The sequence below is a fragment of the Artemia sp. Qi Xiang Cuo genome, chromosome 11, assembly GCF_049724085.1.
Source record: "Artemia sp. Qi Xiang Cuo chromosome 11, ASM4972408v1, whole genome shotgun sequence".
NCBI lineage: Eukaryota > Metazoa > Arthropoda > Branchiopoda > Anostraca > Artemiidae > Artemia > Artemia sp. Qi Xiang Cuo.
Window position 1 is genome coordinate 52,623,977 of NC_142804.1, and position 21,914 is coordinate 52,645,890.

The following is a 21,914-nucleotide window of genomic DNA, read 5'->3' on the forward strand; positions in this document are numbered from 1 at the left end:
CTGTAAGATCTTAGTTCAAAGAATTTACTTTTAAGCGTTTTTAGACAAAAGATGTAAGATCTTAGCACATTGATGAGTGAAAATGGCCGTATTATCTCTGATGACAGCTACTCCAAATCGAATACCACGGTATTTCGTTTCCTTTGTTAATACAATTGATAAATTGATCATAACAAATATAGACTGCGTAACTCAGCAAGTGCTATATGATATTTTTGTCAAACTGAGATTTGAGACTTTTTTTTGCCAAACTGAGATCGTTTTCTATCGACTTGGTCCTTCTGGTTTATCGTTTCTTACGTCACCCCGGAGATTTCTCCCTTTTTTGCTATATCTCTTTCCTTGCTCGTAGAAACAGCAACAATGTGAACCTTTTGACAATATTTTTTTCTACTGTCAAGGAGGCACACTTGTGCCTCTTTAAAGAGACGACCCACCACAATGTTAAGCAATGTTAAGCGAACCCAACTCCCCGCTTCCGTATATGAAAGGGGCTGTGCCCTCCTCAACGCCTCGCTCTTTACGCTAAAGTTTGACTTTCTCACAACTCTTTTTTTAAACAATAAAAACTTTAGCGTAAAGAGCGAGGCGTTGAGAGGGCAGCCCCTTCATATACGGAAGCGGGGTTTGGGGGCGGCAGCCCCCCCAACTGCACCTCCTAATCCCTGTACGTTTTAAGGTTCGAACTTGTGACTCAGTCTCTTTAACTCTTTAGAAAACGTAGTTTTTTTCAAATAATATGTTAGATGCCTAAAAGAGCCTACTTAATTCAATTTAAAAAAAAACGAGTTTTTCTACTGAAAGTAAGCAGCAACATTACAACTTAAGATGAACATAATTATTCCGTATATGAGAGAGGCTGCCCCTTCCTCATCCCTCGCTCTTTACGCTAAAGTCTTAAAGTTCTCTACAATACTTCTAATTCATGTTCAACGATCCTAGTGTTTTAGGAGTCGTTCTTAAAAAATTGGGACAAAAAGTTAAAATTTAGCGTAAAGAGCGAGGTATGAGGAGGGGACAGCCCCCTCATATAAAAAATAATTTCTGACCGTTTAAAGGCTTTACGTTGTTCTTTTCTTTCAGCTGAAAGTAAGTTTTACTTACTGAAAGTAAGTTTTACTTAATGATTCGACAGCAATCACTAGATCACCTTACTTACAGTTCGTTACCACGAACTGTTTGATACTCGCTAGACGAAACGTTCGTTCTTATAGACGAACGTTTAAAAGATAACATCTGAATGAAAACTGAAATAAGAATAAGCATATACCAGAATCATTATTCCTCTTTATTTCTGATTCTTTAAACTCTTTTGCTTGTGACTTTGGTGTGAGCGCATGCTCAGTATAGTGTAAAAAAGCCGATATTTTGAAAATCTGGATGCACATAATGTCTTTTAATTGAGTTCAACACCCCTCAACCTTCCTTGGAAAACCTTAGCCATTCCTAAGATTTTGCAGATAGAGGGATGACTACTGTTGATTTCAACACCCCTCATTTGACTACTGCGATACACAGTATCTTATGATTCGATTCAATGCCCTCCTCAACATTCACTGAAAATTTCATATTAAACCCCAAGCCATCCCTGAGAAGTTTCAACTTAACACTCTTAACTGTTCCTGAAACACTGAAGATAAACAATTTTTACAACCTGGATGCACATAGTGTCTTTTGAATTGGTTCATTGTCCCCCTCAACATTCCCTGAAAGTTTCAAATTAGAGTCCTTAGCTGTTTCTATAATATTGTGGATATGGCATATTGACAACCTGGATGCACACAAAGTCTATTGATTTAGTTGACCATCCCTCTCAACATTAACATAAAATTAATGAGTCAACAGCATAAATAAGTCCAAACATTTTTTCTTGTAAATCAAACAGTTCGTGGTAGCGAACTGTAAGTAAGGAGCGGCCCGGCTCAATAGTAACCAAAACTCTAAAAACCGGAGTTTGATACCAATAGATACAACAGAAGAATCGGATTTTTATGCTGATTTTAAATATATACTACTACTACTACTAACAACTCATCGCAGCACCAAGCCGCCTGAGGAAAGCACAGCTACGCAAGCTCCTCCTCCATCCCAATCTATTCAAAGCCTCCCTTTTTACACCCTCCCACGAAGTTCCCGTTTCCTTTAAATCTTTCTTTATGACGTCCTCCCACCACAGACGAGGACGACCTGCTTTCTGTTTAGCCCTAAACGGTTGGCCGGAAAGAAAAATCTTTGGCAATCTGTCCTTCTTCATTCGTACAATGTACCCTAGCCACCTCAACCTTTCTTTCATTATAGCCCTTTCTTTCATTTTAAATATATAAGTTTCATCAAGTTTAGTTTTACCCATCAAAACGAGCCTGATAAAATTTCCCTTATTTTAGAAAAAAGGAGGAAACACCCCCTAAAAGTCATAGAATCAATGAAAACCGCATCATCAGATTCAGCGTATCAGAGAACCATACTGTAAAGGTTTCAAGCTCCTATCAGCAAAAATGTGGAATTTTGTATTTTTTTCGCCAGAAGAAAGATCACAGATGCATGTTTATTTGTTTTTTTTTTCCAGGGGTGATCATATGGACCCAGTGGTCCTAGAAAGACAAGAGAGGGCTCATTCAAACGAAAATTCAATGTTCTAGTGTCCCTTTTAAGCGACCAAAAGAATTGGAGGGCAACTAGGCCCGCCTCCCATGCTCATTTTCCCCCGAAGTCAACGGATCAAAATTTTGCGATAGCTATTTTGTTTAGCATAGTCAAAATATCTAACAGCTATGTCTTTGAGGACGACTTGAACCCTCCACAGTCCACGGGGGAAGGGCTGCAAGTTATGAACTTTGCCCACTGTTTACACATAGTATTGGTTATTGGGAAGTATATAGACGTATTCAAGGGGGATTTTTTCTGGTGTCGGGGGGAGGGGGTTACGTGAGAGGATCTTTCCATGGAGGAATTTTTCATGGGGGAAGAGAATTTTGCATGAAGAGGGCGCCGGATTTCCCAGCATTATTTAAAAAAACGGTAATAAGTTAAACAAAAAAAAGTTTTTGCAACTGAAAGTACGGACCAACATTAAGATGAATAGAAATTATTAGGTATAGTACTCTCAAAAGAGCTATTTATTCTAATTAAACAGTATTTGTGAATAAGGGGTCATTCTTAAAGAGTTGGAACAAAATTTAAACTTTAGCGTAAAGAGCAAGGTATTGACGAGGGGGCGAACCCCCTTCATATACGTAATAATTTATGTTCGTTTTAAGTTTTAGTTTTGCTCCCTACTTTCAGTTGGCAAAACTTGTTATTTTTTATTATTCAATAATATACAGTCCACATAAAATTAGCAATATCGACCATCTTCATGTTCAAACTTTTCTGGCACTTTGCCTCATACAATTAACTGATCTGACAAGTGAACAGCTTAAATATCCCCTGAGACATTTATAGCTTCGACTTCAAGAAATCATTTTTTTTTTAATATAAGAGACAAAGCTACAAGAAAACTGATAAATGCAAGAAAACTGAAAAAGCTAACATAAAAGTATACGAAACTATACAGAAACGAAAAGGCTAAATGATAAAAGCTAACAGGAAACTGAAGGCTAATAGGAAACTGAAAACTGACAAAAGAAAGTAATTTTATTGCTTGAACATGGGTTTAGTGGGAACAACTAGCATCAGTCACAGAGCAGAATTACAAAACTTCAACGCAAGCTAATTTGTAAAGTAATTAAAGGTTTTCTTAGAGGATTAAATTAGACTCAGACAAAAGTTTAAGTATATTGGAGCAAATTTGGCATTAGCCTACCTTAAAGTAGGCAGATTGCTTTTACATTTGAAATTATTCGCAACAAATACAAAACGCTAAGAACTAGATTGAGTCCAGAACATACATTTGTTATAAAAAATTGGTCAGGTGCTACTTACTTGTTGATTTGTGATTCCACCCTTCAAAACTAGACTCCAAAAAGTAGTATTATACAAATTGTTAATATGGCAGTCAGCCTGTCTCCAACTGAAATAGTCCCTCACATTTTTTTCATCAGGGTACAATATAACCCTCCCATCAAAACAAGGAGGATAAAGCAGAGTTTTACCCACCATAAACTGATTCCAATGGAAGACGTAGGCAGAAGTGAATAAACTACAAAAAATTGTAGAAATCTTTGAACTTCTTCTGTTATATAAGTCATGATCTCTTCTAATAAGAAAACTATATTCATCACTTTGTCCATATGCAAGAGTTATTTCTTTAAATTCTTTCATCACTGATTTTGCTGCTTCATTCATTAAACTGAGAGCATTTTTATCATTAGGCTTCTCAAAATGATGTTTATCAGCAAATTTATGAAAGCCTTTCCCATCTAGTCTCACGACCATCCAAGTGTTTGGCAGACAGCGATCATTGGATTCAAATTCACGAACATACTCAAACTTGCTTTTAGCCATTTTAGTTCCAGCACTAAAATTTCTTCTACTTATAAAACTAAAAATTTGACATACAACTTTCATATTACATTCTGATTCACCATTCTGTCAAGAATCGCAATAAACTTTTTACTAGCAATCACATTACCTGGAATGTAGAAAGGATTAGATGCAAGATTTATGTAATTTGAATGTAAGCTCCTGAACATCGCTCGAATATCGATTTCTCTTATAGAAGTATCATAAGCACTAATAATAATCATGAATTTTACACCAGTATTTGTAACATATCCAAAAATTTTAGCATCTTCATTGCTATTTAGCAATCCAAGGTAAAGATCTCTAGCATCACTAGCTTTAGTAGCACTTGAGAGCTTCCCATCAATGAAATCCAAGGAAGTGTGGAGCATGTACTGAAAATTTAACTCCTCTTCTTTATTTTTACACGAAATTATTAACGGCTCATTTTTTGAGCTGATTACTCCCACACAAAGTGCCATTCTATCCCTAGAAAATAAACATTCACAAAAGTGGAAACAATACCATAGTCATAGTTACACACGGATCAGCCCTTTAACTATAGGTAACACCTACTGACGTTTAGAATTAATTAGAAATTTTAAGCTATGCACAAATAGCAACAACAGACCATCTCCTTGACCATAGGCTTGAAGAAAATTGGCATAAATCAACAGAAGACTTTGCAGGATTGATAACACACCCTATAGAAAATTCTGTTCATAATATACCTTGGAGAGGAGGGCTTTTGAACTTTAATTATGCAGGGACTGATCTTAGGAAATACGTTCGCATAAAAAATTTCAACCTTTCAAAAGCATCCCTTTTTAAATGATAAGCCTCTAATGCTTTTCTTTAATATGGGTAATTGTTTCATAATTATTGTTAATTGGTATGACTCTCTTAAATCTTCTCTCTGCATTCACCCATGCTTGATTATAAGAAAAAATTCTAACATTTTATTAATTTTTCATTCAAGATAGCTCATTTTAAAATTACTTTATGATCTAAATATTACCCATATTTTTGTTTACATGTTTAAGCTTCAAACGTTAAATAGCAAATGAAGAGACTTAAGCCCCTGATTTTGCCATTCATCAATTTTAAATAAAGGGATTCCCAAGATAAACGTCTTAAAGCAAAGTAAAAAGCAATATCTAAACCCAAAAAGTGGAAATAAAGCCATATAATAAGTTAAACTGAAACCAAACAGAAATTATAACGAATAAATAAATGAAATAATGAACAAGAAATCAAAGTGGATAATCAAGTCAAACATAACATTAGCATATATTACTATAAATGAGCCTTTGAAAAATAAAACGAAGATATATTGAAATTAGCAAGATTAAAATAAAATAAAACTTGAAGCTAACAGAATCTGTTGATTTGATTCTGTTGATAGAAGAGCTTTAGTAAAGGTTTTATCCTTGTATGGTATACCAGATAAATAAATTAAAGTGATTTAGTGCGCTATATACAAGAATAACACTGCTGCGGTTAAAGTAGGAAATAAGGTTAGCAGCTGGTTTTGCATTAAATCAGGAGCTAAGCAGGGTTGTCTTCTATTCCCCTTTATATGGATTATTTTGATGGACTTTGTCATAAGGAGCACAGGAAAGGCAATGGGAGACCACGGAATCAAATGGGGAGGAAAAAATCTCCTGAACTTAGATTATGTTGACGATTTAAGCATCCTAGATGAAAATGTTATCAAAATGAATGAATTTTTAGAGGTTTTACGAGTTCAGGGTGCAAGGATAGGTTTGAAAATTAATGTTAAGAAGACTAAGTAGCTAAGGCTAGGAATAAGTGAAGATGAAAAGGTAATGTTGGTTAACGGAAAGATTGATCAGGTGGTCAGCTTCACTTACCTTGGTAGCATTATTAGTAACGATGATGGGAGCAGTGAAGATGTTAAAAGTAGAATAGCCAAGGCTCAGAGCTTTTTTCACACTTGAAAAAAGCTTGGAAGAATAGCAAGATAAGTCTGCAAACCTAGACTAGAATATTGGAAGCTACAGTTATGACAGTGGTCAAATATGACTCTGATGCATGGGCGCTCCGATAAGCGGATGAAGATTTGCTAGATGTTGTCCTCGTCTGAGGTGGGAGGACGTCATAAAGAAAGATTGAAAGGAAATGGGAACTTCCTGGGAAGGTGTAAAAAGGGAGGCTTTGAATAGATTGGGATGGGGAAGGATCGTGCGTAGCTGTGTTGGCCTCAGGTGGCTTGGTGCAGCGGTGAGTTGTTAGTAGTAGTAGTAGTTATATTTGAGTTACAAATATTTTGTGAAAAAAGGTTTCTTTTTTGTGAAAAAAGGTTTTTAAGTTAATTTTGATGGTTTTGTTTTGTTAATTTAAGTTAAGTAAAGGAATATTTGCAAAGCTTTGTAGTTTTGGAAATTTTGCTGGAAATGGAAATAGGGGGGAAGCACCCCTAAAATTCAAGAAATCACAATGAAAGCACACCATCAGATTCAGAATCCAGAGAACCCTACTGTAGAAGTTTCAAGCTCCTATATATAAAAATGTAGAATTCTGCTATTCTTGCCAGCAGTAAGATCATGGATGCTGGTTTGTTTTTTTATTGAGCGACGGGGCTCAGTAGTAAACCGAAACAATAGTAAAGTAGTAAGTGAAACTCTAAAAAACAGAATATTTAATCAATAGGCAATAAAGAAAACCGGCTTATTATGCTGAATCCAAATATATAAGTTTTATTAGGTTTAGTGCTATCCATCAAAGGATACGAGCCTGAGAAAATTTGCCTGATTTTCGAAAAATGAGGGAAACACCTCCTAAAAGTCCAAAGAATCTTAATAAAAAGTCATACTATCAGATTCAGCGAAACAGAGAACCCTCCTGTAGTGATTTCAAGCTCCTATTTGCAAAAATGTGGAATTTTGTATTTTTGGCCAGAAGAAGGATCACAGATACGGGTTTATTTTTTTTTTTTTTTTTGCTTTTTTTCTTCTCTGAAAAGTTGACGGTTTGTCCCAATTTTTTAAGAACAGTTCCTGAAACAAAAGGGCTGTTCAATTAGAATATGAAGCTTTTTTAAGTGCCAAAAGCTTAAACGTAATTGGGTGATCGTATCGAACCAATGGTACTAGAGAAGTAGGAGAGGGCTCATTCGAACAGAAATTAAAAGTTTCCAGAGGAAATTTTACACAGGGGGAAAGTTTGCCAAAATTAATTTGCAAATTCCGTTTTAAGTGTTCAAGTACGGTGAGTCAAATTCGAATTTGCAATTGTTGAAAAACGTTTAGAGATTAAATAAAAAACAAGATTTTTTAAAACTGAAAGTGAGGAGTGATATTAAAACTTAAAACGAACAGAAATTATTTCGTATATGACAGGGCTGTCCCTTCCTCAGTGCCTCACTCTTTAGGCTAAAGTGTGACTCTGTCACAACTCAGCTTTTTAATTTAATAAAAAACTTTATCGTAAACAGCGGGGCATTGAGGAAGGGACAACCCCTTTCAAATACGGAATAATTTCTGTTCGTTTTAAGTTTTAATGTCAATCCTTACTTTCAGTTAAAAAAAAACTTGTTCTTTTTTTAAATTGAATTTCTAAATGTTCTTCTATTGCAGGTTCGAAATTTGCTCACCGTAGTTTCTTTTTTTTCTTCTCTGAGAAGTTGATTGTTTGTCCCAATTTTTTAAGAACGGCTCATGAAACAAAGGGGGTTGTTTAATTAGAATATGAAGTTTTTTTTAATAGTACTAAAAGCGTAAACGCAATTGGGTGATCGATCACATCGAGCCAATGGTACTAGAGAAGCAGGAGAGGGCTCATTCGAAAAAAGTTAAAAGTAACCAGAGGGAATTTTACATGGGGGGAAACTTTGTCAAGATTAATATGCAAGTTCCGTTATGAACGCTGAGCCAAAATTTGGTTAAATAAAAAAACAAGTCTTTTTAAATTAAAGTAAGGAGCAACATTAAAACTAAAAAATAGAAGTTTTTCGTATATGAAGCGTTGTCCCCTCCTCATACTGTTAGCGACTGTTAGTGCCAATTTTTATAAAATGGCAACTGAAACTCTGGGCTATTTGATTAAAATAGGAAGCTTTTTAAAAAGTGCCAAATTCGAACCTGACTTAATTGAAAAACGTTCAGAAATTAAATAAAATAAACAAGTGTTTTTAACTGAAAGTAAAGAGCGACATTAAAACCTAAAACGAACAGAAATTATTCTGTATATGAAAGGGACTGTCCCCTCCTCAGCGCCTTGCTCTTTAAGCTGAAGTTTGACTCTTTCTCCCAACTCTATTTTTTAAACTAATAAAAGACTTTAGCGTAAAGAGCGGGGCGTTGAGGAGGAGAAAGCCTTCAAATACTGAATAATTTCTGTTGGTTTTAAGTTTTAATGTCACTCCTGACTTTCAGTTAAAAATCTTCTTTTTTCTATTTAATCTCCTTTAGAATCGAGATTTGGGCTTGATGTTTATTTTCTCGACTAAACTATGCGACCAAATTTTAATACTAGAAAACAAAATATAACCTGTTGAAGTAAACTTCACAAGAAGAGAAAGGGCACTGAATCAAAGCAAGCCAGAATGAATGAAAGACGATTCACCAATTGGATTGGGCAAAAATTCTTTGCCTAGCAAAAGATTTAGTTTGCCAGCAAACTTGATTTTCATTACATATGTAGACAGATTACTTAAAATTAAACTGACGAGAAATGTTGTTTGAATCTTTTAATATTAAGTTATTGTAAATTTTGGGTTAAGGAAATATCTCTTGTATCTCTATTTTATTTTTTTCTGAGCACTGAAGACAACTTTGTGGAGGTCCTAGTCGAAATATCTCCTTATTTTCAATTCATTGTTGTTCCACTGCCTGACAACCACCCTCGTTTTTTCTGTTTTTTTTTTCATTTATTATGTATTTTTTCTTCTTTGTTTTGCTTCTAACATCATGTATAGCCAGTGTGGTCTTACAATGTATTCAAGTTTCAACTTAATACCCTCAGCAGTTCCTGAAATATTGTTGATAAGCTCTTTTGACAATAAGCATGCACGTAATGCTTTTTGATTTAGTTCAACACCCCCTTGACATTGCCTTGATTTTTACCTAAATACTCTTAGCATTTTTGGAGACAAGGTTTAAACATATTTTCCCAATAACAAACCCTATACGTAAACAATGGACAACATGCAAAATCTATAGCCCCTGCCCAGGGGCTCTGGGGGGTTATGCCATCCCTGAAGGCATAGCTTTTGGACCTTTTCGTCTATTTTGAACAAAATGGCTGTCTCAAAATTTTTGTATTGGATTGCTCTGGGAGGACAGCAAAGTGGTGGGGGGGGGGTGGTTGCCCTGGAATCACTTTTTACTCTTAAAAAGGGCATTAGAACTTCTAAAGTCAGGCCTTTTTTCAGTTTAGTCCAAATGGTAAATAAAAATAAATACTAAAACAGCTTCAATGTACCCTTGAGGCTGAAGCCCATACTACTTACTTATAGGTCTGTTTGCAGCATGACAAGGCATATTTCATCTCACCTGGTATTTACAATTTGGAGATCTAGCCTGTGGGACAAAACTAATAATAAATAATATGAATATATATTTTTATTAGTATTGTGATTAAGAAAGCCCTTTTACAGCTTTGATATTTAAAAGATCTAACAGTCGTCACTTCAGGACCGACGTTTGTTTGATCCAGTCTAAAGGTGCATATTCATTTAGCAGATAGGCCAACAAGAAGAAAAAATGAAAATAATAAGAAAATGAAAAAATATATGTAAAAAATCTCCTTTCATGGCAAAAATATCTTAAAGGAACAGTTAAAAGCTAACAAGCTGTTCGAAAAGTCAGTGTGCACCAAAAATCTATGAGAACAACACCTCAGCTAAGTGAAAATATACGAATCTCTTTTGTGCCAGAGCAGTCCCTCACCTAAGACAAAGCACCGTCGTTGCTAATGGTATACTTCCAAGTTTACTGGTTGTGAAAGATGTTCTTAATTCTAAACAATAGAATTTATTCTGAATAAGTAATGTGTCTTCTTTTTTGGTGTATTCTTTGGTGTATCATTGAACCCATCGGCTTTTTGCTAGATTAAAAATTTAATTATTATCCATAGTATTATTCTCTTGTAATAGATTCAGTTTCTGATACGCATTGTTTGCTACGATCAAGCGAGTACCCAGACTCCTTCATTCAAATCCTTGGTCTTAGGACAGAACCGTTATTGATAGAAAATTTATTCATTTAAAATTTATCGCTGCTCCATGGCAAAGATGGTTCTAGACTTCTGCTCTGCAATAAAATAACCCCTAGGTCCCTCCCCCAATGGCAAATACATTCCCGCAAAAAAAAATTGGTCCTGAAAAATGCCCCCAAACAAACAACCCCCACCCCGCTGCAGAAAACTCCCCCGCGAATAATGTTCGTATGTTTCCCAATAGCAGATACTATCTGTAAGCAATGGACAAATTATAAAACTTAAAAAGGCGCTTGAACTTCTATAATGAGGTTCTATGATTTTCTGTAGCTAGGGAGGAGGGAGATACCTCAAAGGGTGCACTTTGATGCCAAAACATACCAGCTCTCATTGAGCCATCGGAATTAGTTCTAACGGGAAAATGAGGAGAGTGTGGAGGTAGGAATTGATGTATAATCCCCGAGGTCATAACGAGGATTTTTTTGGGGTGAGGACGTATTTTTTTAGGGAGAGGGGGTACAAAAGGAACTTTAAAAAACGTATCAAATGTGAAATTGATATATACTCCTTTTTGATTTCTGGGAATATTTCTGGTCTATGCTTTTATTATGAATATAAAGAGTAACATTAAAACCCAAAATGAACATAATCTGTTTCGTATAAGAGATGGAATACCCTTCCCCATCCCCACCTCCGTCTCATGATCGTAGAAACTTCAGAGGGTGCTCATTAGATCAGAAATTGAGAGTTCTAGTATAGAGAGTGTAAGTTTTTGAAACGTATTTACAACGCTATTTTATTAGGTGGCCAGCAATTACCCTCCGGAAAATACCCCCCCACCATAAAAAAGCCTCGAAAAAATTACCCCCCGGCGGAAAATCCCCTCCCCCAGGAAAATAGCCCCCTGTGGAAAATAAGGCTTTCCAAATTTGAGAATTTTAGTCGAGGTTTAGTTTTTTAATTTCCGTAGGGAGAAGAAATTTTGGTACTTGTGTATTATGCGCCACTCGCTCCAGTTTACACTATGTGTAAAACACGAGAAAAGACCGGTTTCTTCGTTACTTTATAAACAAATTTCGGCAATAGATTTGCACATAAGGAGGGGGGGAGTATAGCAGGTCTGTATCGAAAATGTGTTAGATGCAATTATTCTGCATATAACGAAGTAAGAATTGTTTTCTGACTTCAAACAATCCAAATACTTTGCCCCCCCCCTTATGTGCAAATATATAGCCCAAATGGTACTTGTGTAGAATCTGGCTACACACGCGAGAAGGGAGGTCTCGTTAATGCTAGTGAAATAAAACAAAATAAGATGAAAATATAATAGTTCAGAAACAATACAATACCGCATCGCAAAAATTAACCCCCGGCGGAAAACCCCTCCCCCCAGAAAATAACCCCCCGTGAAAAAGACCGCGTTCCAAAGCTGAGAATTTTATTCTAGTTTTAGTTTATAAATTTTTTTCGGTGGAAGAACTTTTGGTCATTGTGTTTTATGAACCACTCCCTCAATTTTAAACTATATTAAAAATTAGAAAAAAAACCAGTTTCCTCGTCACTTTAAAAAAAAATTCGAGAATTCTTTTTGCACATTAGGGGGGGGGGGGTATAGCGGACCGACATTGAACATGTTTATGATACAATTATTATGCATATTACGAGGTAGAAATTGTTTTCTGACATCAAAATCTCCAAATACTTTGCCCCCCCCCCTTATGTGCAAATATATAGCCAAGTGGTACTTGTGTAGAATCTGGCTACACACGTGAGAAGGGAGGTCTCGTTAATGCTAGTGAAATAAAACAAAATAAGATGAAAATATAATAGTTCAGAAACAATGCAATACCGCCTCGCAAAAATTAACCCCCGGCGGAAAATCCCCTCCCCCAAGAAAATAAACCCCCGTGGAAAATAAGGCTTTCCAAATTTGAGAATTTTATTTGAGTTTTAGTTTTTTAATTTCCGTAGGGAGAAGAAATTTTGGTACTTGTGTATTATGCGCCACTCGCTCCAGTTTACACTGTGTGTAAAACAAGAGAACCAACCAGTTTCTTCGTTACTTTAGAAACAAATTTGGGCAATAGATTTGCACGTAGGGGGGGGGTGTAAAGTATAGCGGGTCTGCATAGAAAATGTGTTAAATACAATTATTCTGCATATTACGAAGTAGGAATTGTTTTCTGGCTTCAAACTGTCCAAATACTTTACCCCCCCCCCTCTCATTATGTGCAAATATATGGCGCAAATGGTAATTGTATAGAATCTTGGTACACACGCGAGAAGGGACGCTTCGTTAATGCTAGTTAAATAAAAAAAAATAAGATTAAAATATAATAGTTCATAAAAAAATATGTGGTATATTTTAGACTATTAGGGGGGGGGGGGTAAAGCATAGCAAATATTAAATAAGTAGGTGATTTTAAATTAGCTGGTACCCACGCGATAATGCGAAAATCAGATAGGATAAAAACCTGTTAGTCTGCTCCACGCGAGACAGATGCCCAGTACTAAAACAGGGGTACTAAAATAAAACAAAATATGATCAAAATATAATGGTTTATAAACAAAATTATAAGATTTACAAATTACAATTATGCGCCCAAAACGCTGTAATATAGTGGGTACTGTCTTTGGCATAACCCACTCTTTTTCTGTCTTTGGAAAATCCCAACTTGTAATTTCAACATCCATGTTCGTTCAGTCACTTATCATAGCATAATAATAGGTTTTATCTAATCTTTGCATTATCGCGTGGATACCAGCTAATTGGAAAGCACCAATACGTAACCTAACCTAACCTAGATATCTTTTAGTCCACCTAAACCCCAAAATACTAAAGTTTAAATCTTTGTAACGTAATATCTCACTATGCAGCGGAAACCTATTTATCTACAGCGGCTTTGAGATTTCGATGCGGTCTTTCTTTTGTGTCTTTGTCTTGTCTTGCGCTAAACCGAAAGAAACTAACGAAGAAACGGGTTTGTTCTCTAGTTTTACACAGCTTAAACTTGAGTGAGTGGCGCATAATACATAAGCGTAAAAATTCCTTCCCCCTACGGAAATTAAAAAAAAAAAAAACAACTCAAATAAAATTCTCAAATTTGAAAAGCCTAATTATCCACGGGGGGGGGGGGGGGGCATCTTTCAGGTGCATTTTCCCCGGAAGTGGGGGGTGTCAACGCCTAGAACCATTTTATTAGTTATTCTTTTTTCCTTTTCAAATTATCGAAAACTTTCGGCTTTTTCAAGACAAGATATCTTGTCCAGGACACGATTTGATATCTCCTGGAAGCTTGTCCTTTGCCTGCTGGTTTGACAAGTGTCAATCCGCTGTATTTTCACCTCTGAAGACGAAGGTTTTTTTATCATTATACCGGCCTACCGGGTGTTTACTATTGACGGGTGATACTATTCCAGTTTTTGGGCTGTGACGTTGTCATCTGAAAGGCTGTGACATTGTCATCCCAATGAAATAGGCACATTGGCCTTAAGAGAATAATATTTTTAATTTTTTGGTTTATCTCAACAAGAATCTAAATTTTAGCATCTTAGTTATATGTTTAGTTAAATTTTACAACACTTTTTTATAATAGTTCTAGTTTTAATATAATGTATTGGATGGATGGGGTACGGGGAACAATATTCAAATATATGGGTTGAAAATCTGCATAATCTGTTGGGTTCTATAGGGCTGACAGAATTCTAACACTCATCACTTTACATATTTAGTATAGATACATATTAATTAACCATCCCCTTCCACATTCCCTGAAACTTCTGAATTAATTACCTTAACCTTTCCTTAGATAAATTATAAAAAAAAAACTCTCCAAAAAAGAAGTTTTTCAAAGAAAAGTAAAGGCTATATTAAACTTAAGATTCGCAGATAAAAATAAATATTAAAATTCAAACTCAAAACAACCAGAAATTACTGTTAAAGAATAAATGAAACCCCAAACGAACAGAAATTAAATAAACAACCATAGCAAAAAAACATACAACATGTACTAATATAAATGAATAAGTAAATCTTAAAACAAGTAAAGCTTAAATTGAATATGCAAATCAAGCTTAAGACAAACAAAAATATTTTGCTATCGAAGTATAAATGCTATGAAGTATTTATAAATTTTTATTCTCATCTTCAAAGCTGTAATAACTGGGATCGAAAATATTTCTAACATAATTTGTTTTCAGTGAAGTGCCAATGAAGCAGTGTACTTTAGACTTGTACAGTTAGGGAAGTGTTTGTAGTAAAACAATATTTGTACTGAACACTCTTGGAAAGACCTAATAAAATCAAAATGAATATTTGATATATAATGAAATTAATTGCTATTAGATTATATTAATTAAAGCTCATCAGTTCCAAATTTAATTTTACTGCCATTTTTATGTTTATTTTCACTGTTGTAAAAAGTACAAAAGAAAACATTTTTTTGTAATTTGTTATCTCAGAGAAACTCTTCTGACAACCTTGGATGCACACATTACATTTTAATTTAGTTCAATTTCCCATTCAACCAGCCCAGACAATTTGAACTTAATACCCTTAGCCATTCCCAGATATTGCACATAGGTCTTTTGGAAATGATTGGATGCACATAGAATATTTTGATTTAGTTTAACATCCCCATAAATAACCCTTGAATTTTCAATGTTAAAGCCTATGTTTTTCCTTGGATATTGCACAGACACCTTTTTGACAATCTGGGTACACATGGTTTATTTTGATTTAGTTTTACATCCCCCTCAACTTCTCCTGAAAATTTCAACTTAACACCCCATCCCATTCCTGAGATATTGCATCTTTGCCTGTGGTTCAACAGCAGTAGTAGTAGTAGTAGCAGTCAAAAGTATTGCAGTTGCAGTTACAAATAGTCACAGTAAGATGTAGTTGCAGTTCCAAGTATTCAGAGGGCAGTAACAAGTAGTTGCAGTCCCAAGTCACAGTCACTGTGTAAAATATTTGCAGTCACAGCAACAAGTAGTTGCAATTGCAGTCACAAGTAGCTGCAGATGCAAGTAGTAGCAGTAGTAGCCCTGAAAGGTTCAATTTTAAAACCCTCAGGCATCCCTGAGATGTTACTGAGATGCCCTTTGACAACCTGGATGCATATAGTGCATTTTGACTTTGTTTAACATACACCCCAACATCCCCTGAAAGTTTTCCCTAAATACTCTTAACCATTTCAATGGATATTGTTGATTTGCCCTTCTAACATCGATATCCAGTCAAACAGACCCCTCAACATGCTCTGAAAGTTTCAACTAAATACCTTTATAGGCAATAAACTTGGATGGACATTGTGTCTTTTGAAGATCCAACCTAACACCCTAAGCTGTTCTGGGATATTGCAAATATGCATTTTTGACAATCTGGATACTCATAGTACATTTTGATTTAGCTTACCCCCTCCCCCCAACTTTCCCTAAGAAATTAAACTTAATTCCCTATTCTGTTCTTGATACATTGTAATGTTTATAGATTTAGTTTTAAAGCAAAACAAACTTTCCCTAAAAGTTTCCATTTTATACTCTATTCCAGTCATACAATATCTGCCTATGCAATTTTAACAAACTGGATGCATTAAAACTATTTTGATGTAGTTCAATATTACCAGTAGCAGTAATAGATGAAGTACTAAAAGTGGCAGTAACATTAGTAGTCCTAAAAGTTTTGGCTTAATGCACAAAGGCATTCCTTGGATATTGCTGATGCATTCCTTTGATAACCAACATGTACATAGTGTGTTTTGAGTTAGTTCAGCATCCCCCTCAAAATGCCCTGAACAACTTAATTCAACACTGTACTCACCATTCACTGGAAGTTTTGCCTTAATACTCTTAATATTAACAATAGCAATAGCCATAGTAGTAGGACCAATAGGAGTAGTAGTAGTTAAGGCAGAAGTAGCATTCAAATATTGCCTTTTGAGTTAGTGCCCCTCAATATACCCTGATAGTATTCTCTGAGCCATTCCTGAGATATTGCTAATATGCTCTTTTGATAATGAGCATGCACATAGTGTGCTTTGATCTAGTTCAACATCCCCCTCAACATGACCAGAAAGTTTAAAATTAATATCCTAAGCCTTTTGGTTAGTTCAACTTCCCTCTCAACATGCCCTGAAAGTGTCCACTTGATACTCTAAGCTGTTCCTGAGATATTGATGTCTTCTCTTTTACAGCCTGCATACACATAGTGTGTTTTGATTTAGTTCAGCATCCCCATAAATATTTCCAGAAAATCTCACCTTAATACCCCTACCCTTAATAGAAGAAGGGTAAAGGTACAAATGATTGGGAAGGTGCCCAATGGATATTCTTAAAAAAATTACATTCTATAGAATGTAAAAATAATATCCAACTACACTTAGTATCAAGATGAAATATCATGCTAAACAGATATTAACAATTTTAGGACTCTTATACCTTTACCTACCTAGCTGAATATTTGACTGTCTATGGAATATACAGATTAGCCTATCTACCTAATTGGATAATAACATAGTTTAGTGTTTTGGATATATATCCAAATAGGCAGATAAGAAGATTCTCTAAGCAGTTTTGGGTTAGTATCCAACTAGCCAGATAAATTGTTTCTCTTAGGAACAGCAAGAATATCCACCTAGTTAGATAATAATGTAGCTTAGTGTTTCTGGAATATATATCCAACTGGGCAGATAAAAAGATTCTCTAAGCAGTGTAGGGTTAGGCTAACATACAATTTGCCAGATAATCCATTTCTCTTAGACACAGCATGAACATGTAACTATAACTAGGTGGATAATAACAAGTCTTAGCACTTCTGATATATATCCAACTGGGAGGATAAGTAAATTCCATTACACAGTTTTCAGATAATATTGAACTAGCCAGATAAATTGTTTCTCTTAGGCACAGCAGGAATATCTAAATAGGTGGATAATGATGCTGCTTGGAATTTAATATAGATGTCTTGATTTGTATACCATTAGATACTGGCAGCAGTTTTGGGTTTACATAAAAATAGCCTGGTCCACTGATTCTCTTAAACATAGAGAAAAAGAGAAACATTGGAGCATTATGTAGATTAGAAAGTCGTTCGTATATCAAACTAGGCAGACAAGGAAACTTTAACTGCAGTTTGGGGTTAATATCCAACTAGCCAAATAATTCATTTCTCTTAGTCATAGCATGAACATCTAACTAGGTGGATAATACCAAGTCTTAACACTCCTAATATATCCAACTAGGAGGATAAGTAAATTTCATTATACAGTTTTGGGATAATATCCAACTAGCCAGATAAATTGTTTCTCTTGGGCACAGCAAGAATATTAAACTAGGTGGATAATAATGTAGCTTAGTGTTTCTGATATATATCCAACTAGGCAGATAAGAAGATTCTCTAAGCTGTTTGGGGTTAATATCCAACTAGCCAGATAAATTGTTTCTCTTAGGCTGAGAGAATATCTACCTAGTTGGATAATATTGCTGCTTAGAGTTTATGATATATATACAACTAGGAAGATAAGAAGATTCTCTAAGCAGTTTTGGTTTAATATCCAACTAGCCAGATAAATATTCTCTCTTAGTCACAGCATGAATATCTAACTTGGTGGATAATACCAAGTCTTAACACACCTGATATATATCCTACTAGGAGGATAAGTAAATTCCATTAGGCTATGCAGTTTTGGGATAATATCCAACTAGCCAGATAAATTGCTTCTCTTAGGCTGAGAGAATATCTACCTAGTTGGACAATAATGTTGCTTAGAGTTTCTGATATATATCCAACTAGGCAGATAAGAAGATTCTCTAAGCATTTTGGGGTTAATATCTAACTAGCCAGATAATTTATTTCTCTTAGGCACAGCATGAACATCTAACTAGGTGGATAATACCAAGTCTTAACACTACTGATATATATCCAACTAGGAAGATACATAAATTCCATTAAGCTATGCAGTTTTGGGATAATATCCAACTTGCCAGATAAATTGTTTCTCTTAGGCAATGCAAGAATATCTAACTAAGTGGATAATGCTGAATCTTAGATCTTCTGATATATATTTAACTAGGCAGGAAGTTACTTAACTAGCCTACCTAGTTTGATTAATATCAGAAGGGCTGGGATAAAGTATTATCCACCAAGTTAGATGTTTATTCTATGTCTAAGAGAAAAAATTGTCTAACTAGTTGGATATTATCACTAATTTGTATGAAGAATTGACTTATCTGTCTAGTTAGATATATATCACAAGCATTAAGTTAAAGTATTATCCACCTAGTTAGAGATAATAAGTTGGCTCTTATGCTTTATTGTATTTGGCTAGCAAGATAAAACTATTTTTCTTTTAAATTTTAATTATTTTCCTAGTTGGATAATTTCTTATTTGCTTAAAAGGATTTTTCAGATAGCTAACTAGTTGGATAATTTTGGCAATAACTAAGTATGGTTGGATATTATTTTTACATTCTATAGAATAGAAATTTTTAGATAATATCCATTGGGTATACTCCCCCAATGATTTGACAGTGTTTGTAAAAAACCAGTTTTTCTACTCTAGAAGTCTCAATTTCATTTCATTTGTGACAAAAATGATTATTATGTTTGTAAAGAGCATAAAAAAGGCAGTAAATTTTTACCAAATCATATTATTGACTTACAAATAAAGTGAATATACTACTCAATGCCTTTTATTTATGCTGATTACAAATATGATAATATTTCTATTGGAAATGAGCTTCAACCCCCCCCCTATATATGCCAATTCAGGCTATATATTTCTACATTAGGGGGGGGGGTAGGTGGGGGTAAAGTTTAAACTTATCTCCCATTTACATCAGAAAAAAAAATTGCCAACACCCCCTGGTAAAGTTCTACCAAATCATATTATTGAGTTAGGAATAAAGTGAATACACTATTTGATGCCTTTTTTTACACTGATTACGAATATAATAATCATTTTGGTCAATATATACCAAATCATATTATTGAGTTTCAAATAAAGTGAATACACCATTTGATACCTTTTTTTATGCTGATTATGAATATAATAAGCATTTCTATTGGAAATTAATTTCAGCCCCCCCCCTACATAGGCTCTACCTAACCTAACCCTGAATTGGCATATATAGGGGGGGGTGCTGAAATTCATTTTCAATAGAAATGCTTATTATAAGGCATCAAATGGTGTATTCACTTTAGTCCTAACTCAATAATATGATTTGGTATATATTGACCATCATTTCTATTGGAAATGAATTTCAGCCCCCTCCCCCCATATATGCCAATTCAGTGTATATATTTCTACATTAGGGGGGGGCAAATTTTGTTTCTGATGTAAATGGGAGGTAAGTTTAAACTTGACCCCCCCCCCCTAATGTAGAAATATATACCCTGAATTGGCATATATAGGGGGGGGGGCTGAAATTCATTTCCAATAGAAATGATTAGGCTATTATATTTGTAATCAGCATAAAAAAAGGCATCAAGTGGTATATTCACTTTATGCGTAAGTCAATAATATGATTTGGTAGAACTTTAACCCCCCCCCCACTAATGTAGAAATATAGGCCTATAGGCTACCCTGAATTGGCATATAGCCTATAGGGAGGGGGCTGAAATTCATTTCCAATAGAAATGATTATTATATTTGTAATCAGCATAAAAAATGGCATCAAATGGTGTATTCAATTTATTCCTAACTCAATAATATGATTTGGTAAATATTTACCAAATAGGCTGACCTACCAATGAAATTATTAGCCTACAGCAGATGTTTAATTTTATAGCCTACTGAACCAAATGTTGCCTGAAAATAAAAGAAGTTCATAGTAGCGCCTTGGTCCTAATCCAAACTGGTTACCTACACAACAGTTAGAGACTCACATCTGATAAACAAGAACAGTAGCCTAGCCTATCTTCACTAACTAGCAAATCCATCCATTACCGTTTGATGGCGATGATGATGAACGTAGAATCCTCCCCTCGCAAATGAGTACTTGAGAGTCTTTCCTTCATCTGAATCAAACTGACATATTTCACTATAGTGTATTTATTCGGTTAATGTCTTTTATGAACTTGAATATTAATTTGAGACCTTCACTAAAGTCTTTTGAAGATCTTTCACTACTTAGTAAATCGTCTGGTACCACTATTCTTCTTTCTTTCATGAACTTCCTTATTTGTTTTCTTTTTTCATCCGTTTTCAGACATTGAAACACCATATGATTCACTGTCTCCTCTTCACTGCCATATGTACATTTTCCATCTTCACCGTAAAATTTATCTCTATATGCTTGCGTTGCTGCATGACCCGATTTTAGTCTAAATAATATTCTTGCCTCCGACTTAGTTCACCATACACTGCTTTATTAAATCGTTTGTCATTCTTGTCCACTATGTATCTATTCATTGAAAATGCCTTAATGTCTTCGAATGCCTTTTCATTTAATAACTTTATAATTTCAGATATTCTATTTACAATCTTTGGAGTAATGGTTTGTAAGACACATCCATCTCCTTCTGCTGCACTTTTCGCCACTTCGTCTGCTAATTCATTTTCCTCTATATCTGCATGCCCTGGCCCCCAATCAAGCGCAATTTCAATTCCGTTATCCAGTACTTTTTGTTTATCACTGGGGCAATAAATAATTTCTCGAGCAACCGATTGAAACTTATGAATATTTTTCAATGCCTCTAGGCCACTCTTAGAGTCCGAACAAATTCTATAGATTTCCCCATTTAGCCCGTTCTCATTCACATATCTCACAGCTTCGGCGATAGCTAATACTTCAACTTGATATACTGTTGTTGAAGAGTCGAACTGCATCATATTCCTCACATTCCTTGAGGGAATGACAAAAGCCACTCCAACTTTTTGATCTTTCTTGGATGCATCCGTAAATATACTCACTGCTTGGCCATAATTTGAATCTTTCGACATTCCAAAGGACTTCGCCACGTCAAGACCATCCCTTAGTTCGAACTCAGTTTCACAAGGGACTGTTCTAGCTTTCAAGTACGGGACAATCTTAAGATTCAGAATTTTCAGCATTTCTGTTACACTGCACTCATTTGTGTACCGTTCCACAATTTCCTTGGCTGTTACTAATCCATGCATCTTTCTGCTTGAACACCATAATCTTCCTTCTTTAAGAAGTCTGGAATTAATCGAATTGGATTTGTCTGCAATCCAAGTCTTTCTCCAATATTTTGAAGCTAGTATTTCTCTCTGAGCAGCAAGATGAACAAGTCTGCTTTCTGATAAAATGAATGGCCTTGGAGTGGTTTTTCT

General features: G+C 35.1%; 2 protein-coding genes across 3 annotated transcripts in view; both read right to left on the reverse strand.

The window, feature by feature from the left end:
* Positions 1-4,506, reverse strand: part of THG (tRNA-histidine guanylyltransferase) — a 24,181-nt gene extending 19,675 nt beyond the window's left edge. Inside the window, exon 1 of the mRNA XM_089096892.1 lies at positions 3,922-4,506. Within this exon, the coding sequence (XP_088953018.1) occupies positions 3,922-4,506 (585 nt within the window). The remainder of the gene's footprint in view (positions 1-3,921) is intronic.
* LOC148947127 (trafficking protein particle complex subunit 2-like protein) lies at positions 4,503-20,571 on the reverse strand. 2 transcript variants are annotated; one of them, XM_089096893.1, is made up of 2 exons: positions 20,507-20,571; positions 4,503-4,929 (listed from the first exon to the last, which is right to left on the reverse strand). In XM_089096893.1, coding segments are annotated over exons 1-2 (429 nt in total). In that variant the 5' UTR covers positions 20,509-20,571. The 2 variants fall into 2 exon arrangements, with proteins under 2 accessions (XP_088953019.1, XP_088953020.1); XM_089096894.1 differs by having other exon boundaries at positions 20,488-20,549.
* Positions 20,572-21,914: the final 1,343 nt, after the last annotated feature.